Source organism: Plectropomus leopardus, chromosome 17 (assembly GCF_008729295.1).
Source record: "Plectropomus leopardus isolate mb chromosome 17, YSFRI_Pleo_2.0, whole genome shotgun sequence".
NCBI classification, from domain to species: domain Eukaryota; kingdom Metazoa; phylum Chordata; class Actinopteri; order Perciformes; family Serranidae; genus Plectropomus; species Plectropomus leopardus.
In genome coordinates, this window is record NC_056479.1 from 26,719,453 (window position 1) to 26,741,585 (window position 22,133).

Consider the following 22,133-nt stretch of genomic DNA (forward strand, 5'->3'; position numbering starts at 1 on the left):
AATTTCTGTTGAGATCACATCTTGAATTTGAAAGTTTGGTTAGGTATCCCTTGACCTGGTATCCAATTTTGTAATATGTGTGGTTTAAGAAGGAAAATTGTGTGCATGTGTGGGATCCTTCAGTGAACTCTTTTTTTTTTTTTTTTAAAAAAAAAAAAAAAAACAATAATTCTGGTCGACAAAGGATATTTTGAATGATTTTAAACCTGATTTGTGACTATTTTTTTTGTAATCATTGTATGCACATTGTACTATTGTTTTTGTTTTTTTTTGGTTTTTTTGCCTAATTTAGTAGTTGGTGAGTCTGGTGTGGAAGTTTTTTTTTTTTTAATTATAAAGGCAATGACCAACTTAATAATAAATGGCCTACAATTAACAAGAAATCAGTACAAGTTACAGAAAATAAAGATAAACCAAGAAAGAAAGAAAATTTAAAAAACGAGAGAAAAAAAATGACAATAGGAGGATTTTACTTTGAAAAATCAGAACCGGAAAATGCTACATTTCCTTAGCTTGATGCTACATACTGCCGTCCGAGCTGTCAGCCACGTCACCTCCTCTGAAACAACTTTCCTCCCGGACCTCTTCACCCTCAGCAGAGTTTATGAGTGATCTCTGTGGACATTTTATCTATTTCTCTGCATACGTTTCGATAACGAGCCAAAAAGCTACCAAACACGCCCTGTTTAGCTGTTAGCTGTTAGCTTCTTATTAGCCTTTTAACGTCTTGTTTTTCTTTTTTGCATTTGCGGAGCTTTTTGTGTCTAAACTCCGGTCTCTTCAGGACGTGCCAGGCCTGTGAGAAGTTGTTTTTTTAAAGGTTTTGTTAACGACGCGGATCCAAAATGAATGTTTTTCGTCTGGCGGGTGACGTGTCACATTTGGTGGCTATCCTTATCCTGTTACTGAAGATATGGAAGTCCAAATCCTGCGCTGGTAGGCTGACATCTCTGCACTTTTTAAACCCGCAGCTCTGCGTCTCTGCAGCAGTGTGCATGCAGCTTTACTGTATAGATAGTATAGATACAGCAGAGGGTATTTTGTAGATATTAAAGTTCATGGAGGATGTTTGCATACTGATGAGGGGTTCTGCAGGAGTGGACGCGACGTGGCAATGTTAACTAATCAATCTGCAGCCTGCTCCACCTATTACACAGCAGCATGCGTCTTTAAAACAAACTAAATCTGCTGCATGGTTGTCCTCTTTTGTGTTAACCCTTTGAAACATAAGCAAGGTGGCTTGATTTCTCTCAAAAACACGAGAAGAAAGTGACAAGCCCAAGAAATTTGCAAGAAATTAGTTAAGAAAGGGAAAGAAAGAAAAACGTTATAAGAAAATTTTGTTTAAAAAAAGGGTAAAATAGAAGTGAAAATGACCTCAAAAAGCTGCCAAAAGAATAATATTTAGAATTAATTTAATATGTTTCCCCCCTTTTTTCTGTAGTATTGGTTTAAACATAAAATTAATGTAGTTACATATACAATTTACTGGACATTTCCCCCCTATTTTTTGATAACATTTAACAAACCACCACAGTTATTTTTTTAGATCATCACCTTGTCACCTTTTACCAATTTTCTCAGATTTCAAAGGTTTAAATGCCAGTGACAGGCATCTGAATTCAAGTAGTGGTCATGTGTGTTTGACTGCACGTAACTGGCTTGATCTCATTCAAATACATTGGCAGAAGGCAATGAGCAACTTAAGAAGGAATGACCCAGAAATAAGCAAGACATTTGTAAAAAAAAAAAAAAATAAATAAAAAAAAATGAAGGAATGAAGAAAGGGCGATAAAGAAAATTGGGAATTTTTCACTAGCTCTTAAAAAAAAATCATTTTCTAAATCTAATTTCTTGAAATATGCAGGACACTTTTTGCAGGTTGCTTATTGCCTTTTTCCCCATGTTGTTTGAAAACAAACTGATTTTCTCAGAGTTCAAAGATTTACATACTGCTCAGGGAAAGTGATTTTGAGCCAGGTTTTGAAGGGTTAAACTCATTCTTTAATCTCTCTCTCTCTCTTTTCAGGCATCTCTGGAAAATCTCAGGTGCTGTTTGCACTTGTCTTCACCACCAGGTACCTCGACTTGTTCACTGTCTTCATCTCACCCTACAACACGATCATGAAGGTACGTGTCGATAACGTAGTTTCACAAATACTGTGACCTTTAACCTGACCCACATGAAAACACACTGTTCTTACTAAACGGCTGCTGAGACACCAAGTTAGGGTGATTCATTTTGTCCTCACTTAGACAAGCCATGTCCCATAAACTAGTTTGAAATCCAAAATTTTTCTCCAAATGTTTCCTGTATGATACTTAAAGACTCGGGGGCCTTTTTTTTTACTGTATTTATCAGCACATTATTTATTGTTGTAGTTTTTAATATAGATTTTATTTTGTCAATCTGTCAATCAACCATGGACTTTTATAGCCAATATATAATCAATATTCTACTCTGCTCTCAGGTGGTGTTCCTGTCTCTGTCCTACGCCACTGTGTACCTCATCTACATGCGCTTCAGAAACTCGTACGACTCCGACAACGACACGTTTCGTGTAGAGTTCCTGTTGGTGCCAGTCATCGGGCTGTCCTTCCTGGAAAACTATGCCTTCAACCCACTGGAGGTAAATAAGCACACAGACAGTATCTTCAATGGATTTGGGCCCAGTTGCAGAAAAGTTGAAGTATCATAAGATCAGTCAGGGCTACAGCATTTTCAGTTGGGGTTTTTTTTGATCTGTGAACACGAGGATTTCACAATGTTATCATATGAAGGCCGATTCTTTTTTATTACATAAAGGAAAGACTTTTGTAGTCTGTTTTAAGTGGGCCGTTCTTGCCTAAATGTGGCTGTGAAAGTGCAAACAGCCCAATCCAGAGCCAGAGTTTGGTTGTCTGTTCTGGCTACTGTGGAAACATGGTGGTCTCTGTGGACGAGGACCGGGTCCCTCTGTAGATATGAACTTCTCATTCTAAAGTAAGAAAAACGCAAAAATTCTTATTTTCAGGTGATCAGACACAAAAAAAATCATACTTATACCATATTTCATTTCTGCCAATACATCCCCCTAAATCCTACACACTGAAGCTTTGAGTTCAGTTTTTATTAATGTTGCATAAAGACATAAACACCTCAGTTTTAAGAGTTAAATTTAAGTCACGGTTCTCCCGTCTCCTGATTCCATCCAGATCTTGTGGACCTTCTCCATCTTCCTGGAGGCGGTGGCCATAATGCCGCAGCTCTTCATGATCACGAAGACCGGCGAGGCCGAGTCCATCACCACCCACTACTTGTTCTTCCTCGGACTGTACAGAGCCCTCTACATCGCCAACTGGGTGTGGCGTTACCACACAGAGGGCTTCTTCGACCAGATCGCCGTGGTGTCTGGCGTCGTGCAGACCATCTTCTACTGCGATTTCTTCTACCTTTACGTCACAAGGGGTGAGTAAAGAGGGACGATTCAGTGAAAAGCTCTTTAGGACAGAAGGAGACGCCTCAGCCAGATGCCTAATTTATAGAGGTGCTGCTGGTATTTTGACTTATCTTGAGTTATTGATCATCATCATCTAGGAAATATCAAATCAAGATTATTTATATAGCACCTTATAAAACAACTGCAGTTGACCAAAGTGCTGTAAAAATCTAAACAAATGGCGCACAAATAAATAATATTTAAAGACAGCAAAATGGCTGTAGAAATTACAAAGTATTATATGTACACAAATATAAAACAATAAGACTGGTAAGATCAACTACATACATCAAAAACAATATAACAATAATGAAAAATGCTCATTATGAATTACACAGTTACATTACATTACATTTGTTCTGGTATAAAACAGAATACATTTTAATTAAGTGTATGTAAATGCACACATTTTTGGAATTTTTCCTCTATAATTGACAAAGACATTTTATTGATAATGAAATCTTGATAACTAATTAATTTACTGAACATGCATCAGTCAGACAACTAGGCTGGAAATTAATGAATCATTTTTTTCAGTTATGTACATCATGAGAAACATATTTTCTCAGTCAATAATTGAAAAAGGAATAGGCTGAAGCCCAAGGCTGAATTATAATCCTCAATTATTTTACATTATAATCTGCGGTCATTTATATTTTAAGCTTTTTTTAAAGCTCAACGCAGAGCAAGACAGTTTAAACTCAGCACTGAGTCCATACCTATAATTTGATTCCCAAAACTGAAACACATGTATTTTATGTTGGTTCTCACTTTACATATTAAAAAAAAAGGTCCCTCTCTGAATTAAAACAATTTAAAACAAAAACAGGAAAAAGTGTTACAATATCTAGAAATTTTAAGGATCCTATAAAAAAATGTATTAGTAGATTGACGATAGCCAGCCGTATATTTTATTCTGAGAGCTCTTTTCTGAAGTTAAATTATAGGGTTTATATGTGTTTTGTATGCATGTTTGTTGTGCTTACGAGAAAATCTATTGTATTCTGTAAAGAGTCTCATCTGCTGTGTTGCTGGTTTTTTTTTTTTCTGCTTTATTATGAAGTTAAGTATCATTCTTGGCAGCAGTTAAAACAATTGAAAAAAGAGTATGAATCTGACGTTATCTCACCTGGTAAACAAAGCATGAAAAGTATTATTTTGGAGGATTTTAAAAGCAAACTCACTTGTCATGCCTACTTTGTTCACCCTCTTTGTCCTCTACGTGTCTGCAGTGCTTCAAGGAAGAGCAAAGATGAGCCTGCCGATGCCCGTTTAAAACAGACGTCTGTGCTGTTCCTCCTCCCATCTGTGCCTGCTACAGCTCAGCACCTGGACGCAGACCTTGCCCTTCAACTGTACATGTATTTAGCGATGGGACTCATGGTCTGACGTAACTCTGTAGACCAAACTGTGTGCACCTCTTGAGATTGACGTGTGATTGGTACTTTGTGTGTGTATGTATGTGCGCATACATGCTGTGTTGTCGAGGTTTGTGATGTATGTTTGAGTTGTTTTTTTTCTTTTTAAGATGCAGATGTGACACTGGAAAGGTGTCCCTGTTGTGCATGTGGAACTTAAATTCAGGCAAGTGAGTAACACTATGGAGACTGTTTGTCTTTACTTTCCTTTTTAGACTTTGGCTCTGGAGACGTTACAACGCTGAATCCACAAAATTGTAAATCTTGTTGATTGTATGTAGCATCAGAGCCAGTGTTTACGGAGTTAAAGGGTAACTCAGATTTTTCAACTTGGACCATATTTTCCATTGTTTTTGTGTCAAATACCCTGTTTAGACCTGGTTTTAACATGCGTCTCAGGTGATCACCTGCTGTGGTGGTCTGGGACGGATTTGACTACGTATCTATTGTAGTATAAACACTAACACCATCCTGATGCGTCTTTGACGAGGACGTAGTCATCAGTGCATGACATTGTGGTTGTTTCAGTGACGGCGCATTAATGATATGTAATTTCCCAATATTTATGTCAAGTCTGACGAATTGTTGTGTGACCATCCCTCGTTTTTCTTCTAATATATTGAGACATGTTGAATTCTGCAGACAGCGAGATCTCCATCTGCACTAAAACAACTGCTTACATTAGTACCAAGCACACTTCAGGGCAGCCAGCGAAAGTGCAGACGTAATACCTGGTCCAAAATTTGAACACAGGTGGTCAGCTGGAGACGCATGATAGACAAAGGTGCAAATGGCGATGTGTCTTGGCCGTCCCCTTTTGTTAGGCTTAGCGAAACACATGTTAATGCCAGGTCTAAAGTGACTGATGGAAGCAACAGTTTTTGAAATTGGTCCAGTATTGAGAAACAGCGCTGCAGTCAGCAGTGGCATAAATTGGGGCATTTGTGCACATCAGCGTACGTCCATTAAAAGTGCTTGTTTTTGCCACTGATAGACTCAGATTGTTATCCTAAGTGTCTGATATTATGGAAGGGATCCCTACAAAGTAAGATCCTTTTTATTTAGCCAGAAATGTCATCAAAATCAATATTTCCAGACTTGCCAGACTGGGTGAATTAAGGGTTAATTTCAACCTAACCAGAGATGCTGATTGTCTTTCCACAGTTTAACAAAGACAGCTTTTGTGAGTTTTTAGTTTATTTCTGTCGACTTTGAATGAAGTGTGCTTTACAAAGGATAAAATGATAGCTTATTTGCATGGAGTCTGGTGGGTTTGGAAATAGTGATTTCTGGGCGGTTTCTAGATAAACAAAAGGAGCTTATTCTGTAAGAAAAAGGTCTATCTCTGCAAAATCCTTTCCCTAACTTTGTTAGACAGATTTAAAAAAAATATTCCCATTAGTCACTTAAAACACAAAACCATAGGTAAATAGAGTCCAGGTCTAAAAATAATTATCCTTTAAAGCTGTAAGAGTTTTATGTCAACACTTCCTACATTTTATCAAAACACCACCATGTTTTACAATCTCAGTCTTGCCTGATGATAATAACAAATATTGTAAATTTTTTTTAAAGTGTACTTCATACTCTTCCAGTCGGCAGTTTTATTTAAATAACCTAATATTGCAAATTTGCCTCGAGCTTTTGAAATCTGTACAGCTTTCGCAAAGTGTCTTCTTCCTCTTTTTGGTTCTGTACTGTTAGACACTCCTTGAATAGCTTGCTGTACTATTTGCAAACAATTTCTTTTCTCCTTGGCTAAGTATGTTACTTTTTCTATTTTCTTTTAATTGTCATCTTTTATATTTCAATGTATTGGAGATAAAAAGGGCTAAACATGTTGTCATGTCTTAAATGAAGCCAAAGATAGAACAGATAACTGCTGCAATGTTTTAGTCCATCAAATGTTTTCTGGGTTTGTTTGACTAAACTTTAGTTGTGTCGTCGAGGATAAAAAATGGGGGAAATAGCAGAAGAGCGTGTTGAATTTCTGTAAAAGATTAACCTGTTTTTGGTCACAGTAAGTTGAATTGCACACCATTTTTATGACATTACCTTTATTATAACGTGTGAAATATCTCAGTCGGAGGGTGTGACTGTGTTTTCTTTGTTAACAATCCACGTGGAATGCAACACACCAGGATGTTTGTCTTTCTGTGTTGTGCACACACACATACACACACAAACACTCATGCACTGTTATTTAAAACTTTAACACCGTGATCCACATCCGTTTTCTTGTGCTCGATCAGACACAACCAGTTAAACCTGGTTTGATACTGACAAAATATTCCTCAAACAGATGCAAAGAAAATTACCTATAAAATAGCTGGGGGATTATTAGATATCAAATAATAAAAAAATGGCAAGAATACTACATTTATAATTTTATTATTATATTATTATTATTATTATTATTATTATTATTATTATTATTATTATTTATTATTATTAATGCTAGTTATTTTCTTAATTAATAATTTTAGTTTGGCCATTTTATTTTTGTTTTTTTTTTTACTTTTTTGTTGTTGCTTATTTCAAGGTATGTTTCTTGTAAATTTTTACTAATTTCTTGCCTATTTTTGGGCCATGTGTTTTGTAAGAAATCTAGCCAAATTGTTATCAGTATATGAAAGTGCTGGTTCACTGTGTTGATGTTAATCCTTTCAAACCAGAGCAAATTGGCCTGAGTCACCCAAAATATTGGCAAGGAATTAGTTAAATACTGGAAATTTTGGGGGGAAAAACACTAATTATTTGAAATTGATGTTTTTTAATTAAATAATTATGATAATTATAAATACCATTTTCTGGATTTTTTTGTTGCTGTTAATTTTCTCTCTCTTTTCAGATAATTTTTTTCTCGTTACCTTTTACTGATTTCCTGCAATATGTCAGGATATTTCTTGCCATTTGCCTTTTTCCATGTTTCAAGCAAACCAATCTGCTCAGGTTTAAAAGGTCTCACGACAGATGTCCAAATGCAAGAAAACTGATGTCGATCCAGGTTTTAAAGGGTTAAACAGAGAGTGATAACATTAGATGCTTAGTGAAAAATGTAACTCAGTGACTTGTTCTTTTGCATACACCTGCTTTGACCATAGGTGTTACTACTCAGAGTAATATTTGACCCTTTGAAACCTGAACAAATTGTCAACTAACTAATTTCTTTCAAAATATCGGAGGAAGGCAATAATGAATTTAAGAAGATATTGCCTCCAAAATAGCAAGACATTTGTAAAAGAAATGACTTGAAAATTGGCAACAAAAAGAAAACAATGCTTAAAAATGTTAATCATTTTACAACATAATTTTAAAGATGTATTTATGATAATTATAGAAACCCTAGACATTTTTCACTGGCTGTTTATTTCTTGCAATTTATGGAACATTTCCTACCACTGCCTTTCTCCCCATGTCTTTAAAAAGATATGTAATAATAATTAACTCAGGGTTCAAAGGGTTAAATACTTGTGAAAGGTGTCTGAAAGCAACTCAAGAGAAGGTTTCAAAGGGTTTTAATGAGGTGTTTTTAGGAAAGTTTTTCCATGTTTGTATAACACCTTGCTCCCTTCTCTCACAGCTCCTCCAACTGCTTTTGCAGCCGAGGTGATGGGAGAGCGGCGACGCTGCCAGAGCCGCCGCTCTTTCCACCACCTTCGCCTTTTTCACAGCCTTCCCTTTCCCGTCGTCCTTCCCCAGGATCCCGACCCCCTCTGCCGCACCTTTCCCCATCGCCGTCACCAGCTCGCACCAGAAAAGCCTCTCTGCTCTCTTTCTGGCCTCCTCCTCCTCCTTTCTCCTCTCCTCCTCTTCTCTTTTTTTCTCTGGTCCTTGCTCCTCTTCATCTGCAGCTGTCTTCCTTGGAGACTCCACCTTGTGTCCTCCCAGAATCCTCTCTTGTGCCTCCTTGACGACTCTATCAGCATCCTTGAGCATCTCGTTGCTATAGCAACCGCCTCCGTTGTCTGCCACGGTTTTGTCAATCTTCTTCAGGAGCTGCACGACTTGTTTTGGCGTCTTGTCACAGTTATCAAAGACGTGATACCCCCCGCGGCAGCTGCTGACAAACTCAGACAGCTCCTCGCTCTCTGATAGGAAGTCCTGGACACGTTTGTCCTGCAGCCGGTCCCCGCAGGTGAACAACACCATGGTAAACCTGGCGGCCCCGGGTCCAAATGTGGCTTTGATCCACTCTAAGGCGTCCCTCTCCTCTTGCGTGAACCTGCCGAGCTGTAGTGTCACCAAAAAGACGTGGGGCCCCGGAGAGGACAAGGCAACACAGCGTCCCACCTCTGCCATGACTTCCTCAGGGGACAGGCGTGTGTGGAAGAAACCTGGGGTGTCTATCACAGAGACGCTGCGTCCGTCCACCGTCGCTGTCTCGACGGTGGACGGTGTGGTGACAGAAGAGGGCGACACGGTGACCCAGAAGGCCGGCCTGCCCAGGATGGTGTTTCCTGAGGAGCTTCTGCCCGTCCCCGTCCTCCCTAACAGGACGATCCTCAGGAGATCAGCATCTGATGTGGGAGGTGATGCTTCACAGACTGTGGACAAACAGCAGTATGTATATTATTATTGTTTATATAATTATTATTGTTTTTATAATAATAAGGATAATGATAATGATAATGATAATAATAATATCTAGTATAATTTTTGGGCTAATTTATAAATTATGGATTGGGTTGTTTTTATATGGCATGATGCTTTAAATTACTTATTTAAAGAAGACAAGATACATTAAGGGAAAAGGTAAAGGAAGGAAATCAATGCGCCGATACTGCCTTGTCTGAGTTGCTTTTTTGTTTAGATTTTTTAGAGTCATATTTATTTTTTGTCTCTTTTATTTAGTATACACTTTTATGTTATCTTTACCTATTTAAATTTTCTTTTTTTTCCTTTTAATTAAAAAAAAATTCTCTTTTGAATTTGCTTATTTTAGGGAATATAAAAGATTTAAGATAACATTTGGACTGTTTTATTAATTATGGATTACGTTTTGATTTTATGTATCGTATAATTGTTTTTAAATTAATCATTTTAGGAGGATAAGTTACATTAAGGAGGAAAATTAATATTCTCAGAGTGCGTTATCTGAGTTATTTAGATGTCAATTTATGAGCTCTATACACGTTTATTTTTTAATTTAATTTACTCAAATTATTAATTTTATTTACCAAAAAAAACCCTCTTTAATTTGCTTATTTTTTGATGCAGTTCAAATCTAAAAATACAATGCTATACCTTTTATGTTACCTGTTTTCAAGGAGCATGAATATAATTTCAGAATTATTTCATATAATTGGAAATTAGCACTGACACAACAATATGGGCTTATTCACAAGGTTATGTATAATGCTTTTTGGCTCAGTACAATTATGTGGACATTGTAATCTACAGTGCAACAGCACAATGCTGCTCCGATTACCAACTTGGAACAAAAAAAAAATCGACCTACCTTTGTGTGACTCAGCATTTTCAGGAGATGACATCCTGCCAGAGAAACGACAGTAAAGCCTTTGGGCCTGCTGTTGGGACTATTTGATGTGAGCGACAACACAGAAGGCCAGTTCCGTATATTTCTGCTGCGACTGAGATGTTTTCTAGTTTTTGGTTGTTATCTAATCATTCCTGCAGAGAGCATCAGTGCAGCTGCAGAGAGATGCTCCACGCTGCCACCACCATCCTGTAAACCACTGGAGGGCAGCAAACACTCACAAGTACTTTCAGGTCCACGCCAAAGACTGTACAATAATAATAAATAATAATACATTTATATACAGTCTGTGGTCAGCTGACTGCAAATAGACTACAATCATTGACATAAACACAGCACAATTAAATAAAACAATTAAAATGAGACACTTGTATTTCACATGCTATCATAGAGTGCATTTCGTAATTTTACACCTTTCACTATTGTAATATGACCATTATTGCTCTGCATCTCTTCCCCTCTCTCTTTCTCTTTCTTTTTTTGTCATTATTGTAATTTAATTGTTATTTACAACATCTATTGCAAGTCAGTCCTGGAAGAAGGATCTTCCTGTTACAGGGTTTTTTAGGGGGAGTTTTTCCTTAGATGATGTGAGGGTCTAAGGGCAGAGGGATGTCGTATGCTGTAAAGCCCTCTGAGGTGTTTTGTGATAAATAATTTTATAAATAAAATTGACTCGACTTGAATTAATATAAACCTACAATAACCTTCATAGAGGCCACAGAAGTACCATTTTATTGGTATAAAACTAGTCTAATAGCAATTTATGGTCTGGAAATGGAATTTATTTATTTAATTTAATTTTATTCTTTTGCTGTAACAAATAACAATTACACTAATGCTGTGATTTAGAGTTCTAGTATGAAGGATTTAGCGGCATCTTGTGGTGATGTTGCAGAACTAAAACTTGCATTTCAGTTCTTGCATTTTGCTTCGTTTTCTGTCAAAAGTTGCCCCTAAATCCTACACACTGGACCTTTAACTACATAACATCTGTTACATGTAACTACTGTCTCTGCAACACTGCCAGTATTTAGTGATGAAAAAACTGAAGTTGTGGCTGTTAATTTCAGAATAAAATTGATAACATTCTGCTTTGATCTCCTAATCAGTGACTGTTTGATGTCGGGAAAAAGTTGGCCTTAAGTTAATTAGAAATGTAAAATTTAATATTTCACTCTTTGCACCCCCTTATCACAAAAATGTTCTTACAAAGTCCATCTACTCAGTTTAGACTACTAATGACAAACACAGCAGGGAGAAAACTCTCCACAGATTGTTCAACTAGTTTTTTAAATCCCCATATTCTCCAGAATAGTTGTCCCCATCATTTCTTAGTACAAATAAGAATAAAAAACATTTAAGTTGTCCGGCATTAACAATGGCAGCAGAGAGGTTGTCAATCAGTTTCACTGTGTGCAGCCCACACAGTCCTGAGCAGAGGTCTAATTAGGCAGACTAAGTGAAAACACCTGCTACAGTGAACCATGTTCCTGCAGGGCAGTAAAACGGAAACTCTACAGCCTTGTTCCTCATTAGTACGAGGAAAAAAAGAAGAAATTTCCAGAAATGCGAACTACTTTGAAAAATTATTCATGGACTGCTGAAGCAGTTTGTGAAAGCAGGCAGTGTTTAATAGGATTTTTACCAACAGTAGTTTGGAGAGTTTCAACCCACTTCAAACACATAAGCATTTGATAATGTGAGTATCCACACATTCATGATATTTAAATACTGCTCAGTATTTTAGGGGGCTTTTACACCTAATCTGTTTGGTTTGATTAAGATTGAGGTGTGAAAGAAAACAAACCACAGCAGGATTTTATGACAGCAGATATGTGAATTTGGCATAATTTCCATCTCTAAAGCAATAATAAATCCATATATTGTCATATATATAATATTACATGCATATGATAATCTGTATATTATTAATTTTATACATTAATATTTTATTCTTTCACTGAGTTATGAGTTATTTTTTTTAACCAACATCAGTCCTTATCATAAATATCAAATATTCATTGTTTCTATTTTAACCCTTTAAATGCCAGGTTTTTGTCATGATGCCACTACCCTACCCGTACAAATTCCAGGGCAAAAGCCCAGAATGACACCCAGAAATAATATAATGTATGTGTTCATGCTTTGATGGCTGAGGGATAAAAACTTGCAGTTTAAAAGGGTTTCAATTGAGCATTTTCTGCACTTAACAGTATGAATGTAACAATTTTGTTTACACAGTGTATTTAAGACTTATTGTGGGAGCTGAGCTGGCTATTCCAAGATTTAACAAAAATACACAATCTTGCAAAAATGTATGCCACATGCATGAACACAGCCAAAATGATCAAAAGGATGAAGACTGAAAAGCGCATATAATGCACCAATCCCTATGGGTTAAAGTGATGCTATATAAACTTTGTCAGTCACCAGAATTTGATTTTCCTCACATTGGCCCTGATGATGCAGTATGACAATTGCCAAAACTGTTAAATCAATATGTACCTGTACCTCTTTACTTTTCCTAGTTAAGTGTCAACAGGAACCAAACCTGAACCAAAATGCAAGAATGTATCTTTTTATTTATTTATTTTTTTTTTTTTTATCTTTCGTCTCAATTGAATAAACCAAATATCAGGTGTGAAATCACTCCTCTTTCTACCAAAGATAAAACCCCCTCATTTAAAAAAGGCTGGTGCAAATCTCCCAAAATATATAGAGACTTGTTGAAAGAGCTGCAAGGAAAAGCTATTCCATTCTTTTCTATTCAATTATATTTTATTTTTGTATTTTCAATTTGCCTTGAACACACCTCTTTCTCTTCCTGTGTGTGTGGCTCTTTTGTAAAGAAACATCAGCAAACATTCAGCCATGAAAACTACCTCACTCTGTCAGTTGTTGCAGTCTTTCTAATCCACATCTAATTTTGGAAATGTTCAAAATCTACCAGCCATTCAATAGATTGTTTTTTTTGGCTTGTCAGTGAAGCAAATCTTGCTGCCACTTTGCCAATTTGGCTGGTGCTAATTTCCAACCCTGTCTGCATCTTTTCTTCTTCTTCCCTTTTAGACATCCCTCTCAAACTCTTTGTCCAATTGGCACGATTTCGTCTCTCTCTGGCTACTTCCAAAACATTTAGCATGTTTGCATGTTTTCTCAGCTGTAGTTAAATCTCTGGTTTACTGGAAGTTGTGCAGAAAGAGGCAAATATACAGCAAATAAAGATGAAAAAAGGCCAGATCTCCTGCAAAACAACACAGAACTGACATGAATGTGTGAGTTTGATTGGCTTATATGTTTCTTAACAAACTGAGACCAAGAAATCATTTGTTCTGTGTAATGTGTATGATACATAATCGGCAAATACATGCAAATAATTGAAACTATTCAGTACTTTTTGAAAATCAGCTTTTGAATAGACCTTTGTCGTGAAAAAGAAATGATCCTCTGTCATTCTCAAACTGTAAGTTTTGTTTTCTTGTAGCAACCAAATTTCCCCTACAAACCGCTTTTATCTGACTTCCTTCATTAAGTTTCAGCTCAAGCAGAACTTGGATATCAGGACTGTTGATAACAACAGCAGTTCATATGTCATCAACAGGATTACAAATCTTGCTACTGGTGTTTTATGTAATGCTAAAAGTGCACACAGGTAAACCCAAAAAGAAACACAACATTTCATCACACATGCACAATAACAGTTTTTTATAGACTGCAAAGGGAATGCGACATTTTTTACTGAACTGCATGCATTTTATGAGCTTGATTACTAGCTCAATCAAGCAGTTTTGTGCTGTAGTGAGTGGTGGAATTTCAGTTCTTAAAAAACCAATATAATAATAATATAAGCTTTTATGTACTGAACATTAGAAAAGATTCTGCAGGTTCAGACGTGTGCAAATGACACAAATCAAGTTGTATCTAGATACTTGAATTTTAGTCCAAAGGTGTTAAAGAAATATGACACACACCAAATGATCATTTATCAATTACTTGCCCTGTGTTACATTGAATTTGTGAAGAAAACTTTGTTTTTCTCTCATGCCTCAAAAACAAGAGAGCAAATTATTGATTAATTGAAGTCATAGTTTTACATTTATTATTCATCTATCCTACCTTACCTTTATGCACTTGAAGTAAAGTTTTTGTAACTTTTTTTTTTCTTGCTGCCAATAAAAACAAAATTAAAAAAAAAGAAAAACAAGAGCATAGCAAAGTTTAGCAATGTTTTTGCAAAAACCATGTGTTTGGGAAGTACTGAGCATGTGGGTGGGAAAATGACAGTTTGTAAACAGAAATTTTGATTTAATTTTGCTGTATTTAAACCCCGGACCCTTTTTACTTCAATTCCTCAACAATTTTTTCTTTCTCTTTGGATTCGATGCAAGAAAAACAAGGCTTTCTTCACAAATTCAGCAGAACATGGGGGAATAACTGATATACAATGGTCATTTAGAGGGTAAAGTGTACCTTTATTATTATATAAGTGAGCCTTTGGACACTGATTTTAAAAATCACTTTCAAGCTGATTGTAACAAGGATTTTCTGTCTGCATATTGACCTTTGTGCAGCCTACTGATTTAGTTTTATTCAAGCTCAAAGTAGGCCGGTGCGTGAGTCGACATCAGGATGAAATGTTCGAAGGTTTGTCCCACTCCACCTGGTTTCTCAATGGAAAGCACGTTCCCTTAAAGGAAACCTGCTGAGTCTCTGTATCCTCTGAAGGAAAATCCCAACTCAACACAGGCTCGTCACCACCCGTGGTGTCCACCGAGGCAGAGAGAGAGGCGGACATGTCTGTGATCTCGCACTGTGTCTCTGTCATGCTGCTGCTGCTGTTTAAGTGCAGGTTGGGCTGTGACAAAGTCCCGGCTCCATTGATCATGTTTGAATTCTCTAAATCGAAGAAGGTCTTGCTTTCACCGATCCCCAGTCCAAAACTCTCCAGCATGTCCATCACTGACGGTGAGGATGGGCCACTGGGGGTCTCCTCCTCGATGAGACTCAGTGTGGGCAAGATGTCCACCAACTCAGCCATCTCCATCGGCCGGATGACCTCAGTGATGCTGGAGGGGAAGTCCTGTTCCTCGCTGTAGGACTGCTGTGTGTCCAGATCTGTGAACCCCCCTTCAAACTGTGCGACGGCACCGGTCTCCAGTCCAGATTCAATTAAAGCGCTTGCACATCCTAATTCTGATTGGCCGATGCTTGTCAGATCTAGAGTTGATTGTGCGGTGATGTCCACCGGGTATCCTCCCTTTGCAACTCCCTCCATTAACAGCGTGGCATCCGCAGGGACGACCATCATTTCTGATGGAGCGGCGATCTCTGCAGAGACGACATTTGGTGGAGTCGCGCTGACTAAACACTCTGAAAGAAAAATGGGAAGAAGTTGAAATCTTAAGTCTCATATTTATGCTTCGAAACCTGGAGAGACATCACATATCTTGTGCTGCTTTCAGATGCCTTTCACAAGTATTTAACTTTTGAAAATTGGTGCAATTTCTTAAAAGCTTGGGCCGAATGTCTAAGGGAAAAAAAGCCGGGGAAAAACTATATTTATAATGCTCATAATCACCTATCTAAAATTATGTCACAAAATTATTAGAATTTTTAAGGATTTTTTTCCTGGTCATTTCCTACCTTCTTTTTTTTTTATTTAAAATTTCAGGTAATTTTCTTGTACTTTTCACTAATTTCTTCTTAATTTTTGGATAATTTCTTCTTTTGTTGCTCATTGCTTTGTTTTTTTAAAAGTTTTTAAAAAATTGTTGAGGTTTAAAATGGTTTACAATATCTTTATTGGCTTTTTCTTTCAATTATAACTGATTTTACGTATGCATAAAATAGTCTTGGTAGCAAATATGGTATACCATAAAAGAGTCAAACCAAAAACAATCAACATTTTGTTTTAAAACAAATTTAATTTTAAGAACTGCTAGTTTTCCTTTGGAAATATATGTTATTTTTTCAAGGCAACACATGTTGATAAATCCTTAAAGTGACAGTTTGGGATTTTTGAAGTGGGGCTGTATGAGGTGTTATGTTTAACTGTGCTACCACATCACGTTACACCCACGTCATCACTGTACCTGCTATGGCTCTCTGTGCTTGAATGCGATGTGGCCACGTCAGTCTGGCGGTCAAACTCTCCTCTTCTTCCTCGCCATCAGGACGAGGCGGCGGGTCTCCTCCCATCACCAGGCCGAGAGGCACCGCACCCACCCACTGCTTGGAGCGAACGCACTGCAGACAGTCCATGATCCAGCGGGCATCTCTCCACACCACATCCAGACGCTGAGGAAAAAGGGAAAGTTAAAGGTAAAGTCCAACCAAAATCATTAACCCTTTAAAATCTGAGTTAATTGGTTTGACTTCTCTCAAAAACGTGTAGAAATGAGAAATCGAACAAGACATGGCTGTAAAATTAGCAGGAAAATAGTTTTCAAAAAAGAAAAAGAAATTTATCTGAAAATAACCACAAAAAGGCGACATAACGAAAAATAAAAAAAAATTGTAAAAAAAATAAATAAATAAAAAATACGTGTATACATTTTGTCTTTAAAATAATTTAGATGATATGGGTATAATAAATCTACAAATATTTTTGGGGGGCATTTCTGCTGAGCATTTTAAAATGTTCTTTTTTTTTTTAACCAATTTTTTGGTCATTTTATTGTAACTTTTACTAATTTCTTACCATTTGTGGGGCATTTTGTGCCAAGTTGCTCGTTGCTTTTTTTTCCTCATCAGGTATCAAGGGTAAAATACCTTGTGAAAGGCATCTCAACACAGCATTAGAAAACTGATGCTGATCCAGGTTTCAATGGGTTAAATCATCCTCTTTTATAGTCAAACATTATATGTTGTAATGTCCATAAATATTCCAATTTCCTTTTCAATTCCCTCATTACATCGAGCCTATAATAATCACAGAATTAAAGATGTATGCCTATACAAAGAAAAGGAGACAAAACTCTCTGTTACTATATGTTTTACAGTTTTGTCATTTTAGTTTTTATCCTTTTTTTGTTTGTTCGTGATCTTACATGGGAAAGCTCAGAGATGTGGTTGAGGCGCTCTCGGGCTTCCTGCACCTCCTTGGTGTCCAGCGCCTCCCGCAGAGCCTGCTGGGCCAGATGAGTGTCCAGCTCCAGTCTCACCCAGGCCTGGCAGTACTGGGACAGGAAGTCCCGCTCATATGTCCAGAAGTGAACTGGAGATGAGTGAAGAGGAAAAACATATCACTTTATTAAAGTTGTAGTTGTTAATTTAATTTTTTCTTCAAAAAGAAAATTTGTTTTTGGTTCATATTTGATGAAACTGTCACTATTTTCTAATAAAAATTACAAAAATCTCAGGGAAAAAAAAAGTATTTTTCTGCTGCTTCTAATGGCAATTGCAAGAATCGACCACACCTGAATTATACATCCAACCAGGGTGGCCCTTGGCATAGGCGATATAGGAGGACGCCTGGAGCGCCACACACTGGAAGGGCTCCGCTCTAATTCTCTTACAGGTGTCTGCAGGAGGTATTTGTACTACACTGTCTGCTGCAGGTTCAGGTCTTTATTTGTGCAGTAATCGGCTTATGTCGTTTATAACTGACAGCAGACACCTGCCAATGAGAGCGGCTTTTGGAACCACGTAAAGCAAAGTTAACTCTAAAAACTTTTTAGGGTACTTCGTCACCATGTTTCTTATCCTAAACCTAACCAAAGTAACTTCAACATTACATTAGGTAATGTAATTTGTGGGCCGCTAAATGTTGAGATGTACAAAATCGTCATGTGCATTTTCATAAGATATCATACCTACCATTGTACAAGGATACATATATTGATCAGAGCCAAGGAGTCTCTTACAAATATGATTTTTTTTAAAGCTACCAGCTGAAGCTTTAAAGCCTTAAGAGAAAAAGCCTCGCAACTCATTAGCACACTTCATCAAGCCTTCAGCGTTTGAATTTTCAACAGGGTCAAAAGGAAAGATGGATTTAAATTTGAGTCAAAACGAGCCCCAAAGTGTGGATGAAAAGGAGGATCAAAAGACTAATTAGAGATGGAAAAACAATGATACTGACTTGTCTTCAAAAGACATAAACTGGACCTCAGTGTGCTTATTTCCAACCAAACTGCAATGCTTGAAATGCATTTCATGGGGTGTTTTTTTTGGAGTTATCCACAATTCTTGACTTTGAAGATGAGACACATTTTTTGATCTTAATAAGATGAAATGACTTCTGTCACTTTATTGTTATGCAATGTTGCTATTTTTCTTTGCTTGAAAGGGCCCCAGGAGACCATGGTCTCACTAATAGAAAGCCAGGCATTTATTGTATCCTAAAGAGCCACTGTGGTCCCAGTCTTATTTTCTTTATTTTTTCACTTCAGCTGCCACTGCTTGAAAAAACTGATGTGAGAGAGATCCCATATTTATGGACTATAGTTTTCCACCTACCCAGCTCAAAGATCTGCAGGGGCATGGTGAGCCCGGGCTCCTTGGTCCCCACCAGAGGCCAGTAACTGGAGCTGAAATCCTCACTGGGAGGCAGCAGCAGCAGCATGGACATCTTGTCTCCAAACTGCAGCAGCTCTCGGGTGTACACTCCATACTGATAGGCCTTGCACAGACACAAAAATATGTCAAAATGTTTAAAAATCTGTTGATGTTGAAGTGAATTTCAATGTTGCTGCATTAGTTTAGCCCCAAAAGCCATCCTAAGAAATTATAAAATGGTACAGAGTAATCTTCCCATTTCTAAACATTTCATAACTTAACTTTGTTGCTCAGAAAGAAGAGTGTCAAGGTGTGTGTTTGAAGCTGACTTTACCCTGTAGAGGGGGATGTTGAGCTTTGTCAGGAGATGTGTGACTGCTGCTCTCAGTGACCTGACGAACTCAACCAGCCCGCTGCTCTCCATCACGCTCTCGTCCTCGCCGCCCAAAAGATTTGGAACGCTGCCACTGGCTGTGGTGTAAACATGACTCTGAAGCCATGCCCACTCCTCTCTGTCACACAGTAAGGATGCAGTTTACAAAACAGAGCTGTAAAAGGCTTACAGAAGGGCTGATGCATGTTGTGGTCAATTGACATCTATTACTTTATGTTCTAAGGCGGTGACTCGACTTTCACATCTGGTTCCCAATGGGGTTACAGGTGACCCCCCAACCATTTTCTTATACACAATAAAAACAAACTGATTCACACTGGGAACTGTTTTTGGATTTTTAGTATACATAAAGTGCCAGAGTGAGTAAGACAGCATCAAAATAGAGCTTGTTTATCAAAAAAAGTGACAGTGGGGGATCTCCCGCACCCCCCTACAGAGGTCCTAAAATCCTAGAAGTGTCCTAAAATCCTAGAAACACCATTTTTCTGAAGCGGTTCTCATGTGTTTGGATTGATTCAACATCATATCATATTGTTGGAAGGTAATAGAGCTGCAGGCAGGAGATGCTGCCTTGTAGGTGAAGACTAATGTGAAAGTCCAACATCCAAGAGATGAGAGTTGGCAGCCAAACAGCATCCTTTCTCATGCCAGGAGTTAACACATTTTTAATAACACATGAAAGTAGCACCTGTGGTAAGGTATGCTTTGGAAATGATGTCTTTAAGTGTGAGTTATTGTTGAGCTAAAGTATGGAGGATGAAAGCTAATCAATCAGCTAGTGACATTTTGTGATGGGCCTGGTGAAGTATATATATCATGTTAAAACTGCGTTACCTGGAAACGTGGGCATTGTGTCGGACCCGTGTGTGGCAGAGCAGGTTGGGCAGCCTCTGGGGCACCAGGACCCGGATCTGTTCCACCGAGCTGCACAGTTTCAGGATGCCCACGTACAAACCCGGCTGAGCCCACTGAATGCTGTGCCTGTGGAGGGATAGTTTCTCCTGGAGAACAAAGATAAACATTTATGGCATTGATTATTTTATAAGATGTGAATAGGATGTAGTGTTTAGATGCCAGTGGCGTGTTTTTAAAAGAATACTTTACCACCAAAAGGGTCATTTGTATATAAATTTTCCCCTGCATTTACCTTGGATTCGTGAAGGAAACTTGTTTTTTTGCATGTGCCTCCACAGTGAACAAAAGCTCCAAAAACTGAGAAAATGCTCGCAAAATTGGAGTAAAAGGGGGCAGTGTTTTACAGCAGCAACCTATATATATTTATATACAGTTTTAATGGTTCTCAAACACGTGCATATACACCAAGAGGCAACTTCAAGGGCTGAAAATTGAAGTGTGGAATTGATAAAAATTGCAGTTTCTCAAATGGCCACTTGAAGCTGGCGGCAAAAAGTGAGTGAATCCCAGATCCCCATGAAGTCTGCCGAGCTTTGAAGCCAGTTTTTACATAGTGGCCAAAAGTGGCATCACACCATCAGGGTCTTTCAAGTGATGCCATGGGGCCTAGAAAGACTTTTTCCTATTGACTTATATTAGGAAAAAGGTGTCTGTAAATAAGAGGACATATTTTTTTAAAGTGTCAGAACCCCCTACAAAATGACACGTTTCACCATCTGTATTTAATCCACTCGGTCCAGTAACATTTGGAAAGTCTAGTCTAATTCCTTCTCCATTCAAATTATTGGAGCAATAAAGTCAGCTGCTCCGCCAGCAGAATGGACTTGGATTATACTGCAGAAGTTGTGTAAAAGTTTGTAAACAAATGTTTTGAGTTTTGCTGTTGTTAAACACAGACCCCTATGACTTCAATTTTTCAATAGTTTTCTCTGTTTTTAATTTCCTTCACAAATTCAATACAGCACAGAGTGAGTACCCGGTGTACAAATGATCATTTGTGGGTGACGTATTCCTTTCATTTGTTTTTGGGGTTATTTGAGTTGAACAGGAGAGAAAAACACCCCTCCAGCCAGGAGAGTCAATGCACGCGATCACTATACACTCAGTGCGCAATACATTTTGTTGCTCATCGCTGCTGCTCCATGTTTGACTTCTTCTGTCTCTGTCTCGCTCTCCGTTCAACAAACACAAACTCAGGTTCACCTTGAGCTGCTCGTAGAGCATGTCCATGGCAGTGGGCTCGGGCAGCAGAGGTGTTCGGCTGCGGTTCTTTTCCAGACGGGCCAGGGGCATCCAGTGGAGCGGAGGGTCGGGAGGGCTTGGAGCAGAACAAAAAAGAAAAGGTAAAAAATGAAAAGGAAAAAGGAAAAAAACTTAGTCTGATTAATTCATATTAGTATAACAAAGCCAGAAACAACACTAGCAAAAAACAGACAGATGGATAAATATCCCGACAACATCATTCTGCATATCTGCAGAGCAAACCCTGCCTTCTGCCTGATTAGGTTATTATCTCCCTTGGGCATGGGATTATGGAAATTATTATTTGGTGATTGATAAAGTCTGGCAGATGGATTAAAAATTCATTGTGACAGATTTTGATATTTCTTGTTTTACTGAAATGTTTGCTTCAGTCAAGATCAGGACAGCACTCAGATTATAGCATTTTTTTATTGCCACACGGACGTTTTGGGCCAGACGCCTTTTTCAGCATGCGCATTCGGCAATATCACAAAGAAAACCCACCGGTGTGGTTAATTATAAATCCACACATGAAAACACTTACAGTGCATCCCATATGGGATGCCAAATTTTGAAGAGACAAAATCACAGTAATATCTTTTTAAATTATACAGAAATAAACAATAAAATACATATTAAAAATATACTGATAAGTAAATAAATAAAATAAAAACAATCATTAT

General features: G+C 37.7%; 2 protein-coding genes, 1 long non-coding RNA gene and 1 pseudogene across 4 annotated transcripts in view; 2 read left to right on the forward strand and 2 right to left on the reverse strand.

Annotated features, from left to right (window-relative positions):
* Window positions 1-515: 515 nt before the first annotated feature.
* Window positions 516-6,979, forward strand: LOC121957092 (ER lumen protein-retaining receptor 3). The gene is made up of 5 exons (XM_042505603.1): window positions 516-936; window positions 2,030-2,130; window positions 2,472-2,630; window positions 3,196-3,448; window positions 4,712-6,979. Exons 1-5 carry the CDS (start codon window positions 846-848, stop codon window positions 4,753-4,755), a joined length of 648 nt encoding a protein of 215 aa, XP_042361537.1. The 5' UTR covers window positions 516-845; the 3' UTR covers window positions 4,756-6,979.
* Window positions 6,980-8,415: 1,436 nt separating this feature from the next.
* Window positions 8,416-10,725, reverse strand: LOC121957283 (annotated as a pseudogene).
* A 743-nt stretch (window positions 10,726-11,468) lies between these two features.
* On the forward strand, window positions 11,469-21,476 carry LOC121956305. 2 transcript variants are annotated; one of them, XR_006106692.1, is made up of 3 exons: window positions 11,469-12,099; window positions 16,574-16,721; window positions 21,406-21,476. It is a non-coding gene; the product is annotated as an uncharacterized LOC121956305 (long non-coding RNA). The 2 variants fall into 2 exon arrangements; XR_006106691.1 differs by lacking the exon at window positions 21,406-21,476 and adding an exon at window positions 17,459-17,524 and having other exon boundaries at window positions 11,470-12,099.
* LOC121956304 (ankyrin repeat and fibronectin type-III domain-containing protein 1-like) overlaps window positions 14,658-22,133 on the reverse strand; it is a 28,513-nt gene continuing 21,037 nt past the window's right edge. The window contains exons 13-19 of the mRNA XM_042504447.1: window positions 21,412-21,526; window positions 20,128-20,294; window positions 19,234-19,411; window positions 18,861-19,023; window positions 17,450-17,616; window positions 16,493-16,697; window positions 14,658-15,770 (exon numbers count right to left, since the gene is read on the reverse strand). Of these exons, the coding sequence (XP_042360381.1) occupies window positions 15,025-15,770; window positions 16,493-16,697; window positions 17,450-17,616; window positions 18,861-19,023; window positions 19,234-19,411; window positions 20,128-20,294; window positions 21,412-21,526 (1,741 nt within the window). The 3' untranslated portion in view covers window positions 14,658-15,024. The remainder of the gene's footprint in view (window positions 15,771-16,492; window positions 16,698-17,449; window positions 17,617-18,860; window positions 19,024-19,233; window positions 19,412-20,127; window positions 20,295-21,411; window positions 21,527-22,133) is intronic.

Coding starts and splice junctions, on each gene's coding strand:
- LOC121957092 (XM_042505603.1), top strand. CDS start 846: ATGAATGTTTTTCGTCTGGCGGGTGACGTGTCACATTTGGTGGCTATC. Junction 937..2,029: donor GAAGTCCAAATCCTGCGCTG/GTAGGCTGACAT, acceptor CTCTCTTTTCAG/GCATCTCTGGAAAATCTCAG. Junction 2,631..3,195: donor ATGCCTTCAACCCACTGGAG/GTAAATAAGCAC, acceptor GATTCCATCCAG/ATCTTGTGGACCTTCTCCAT.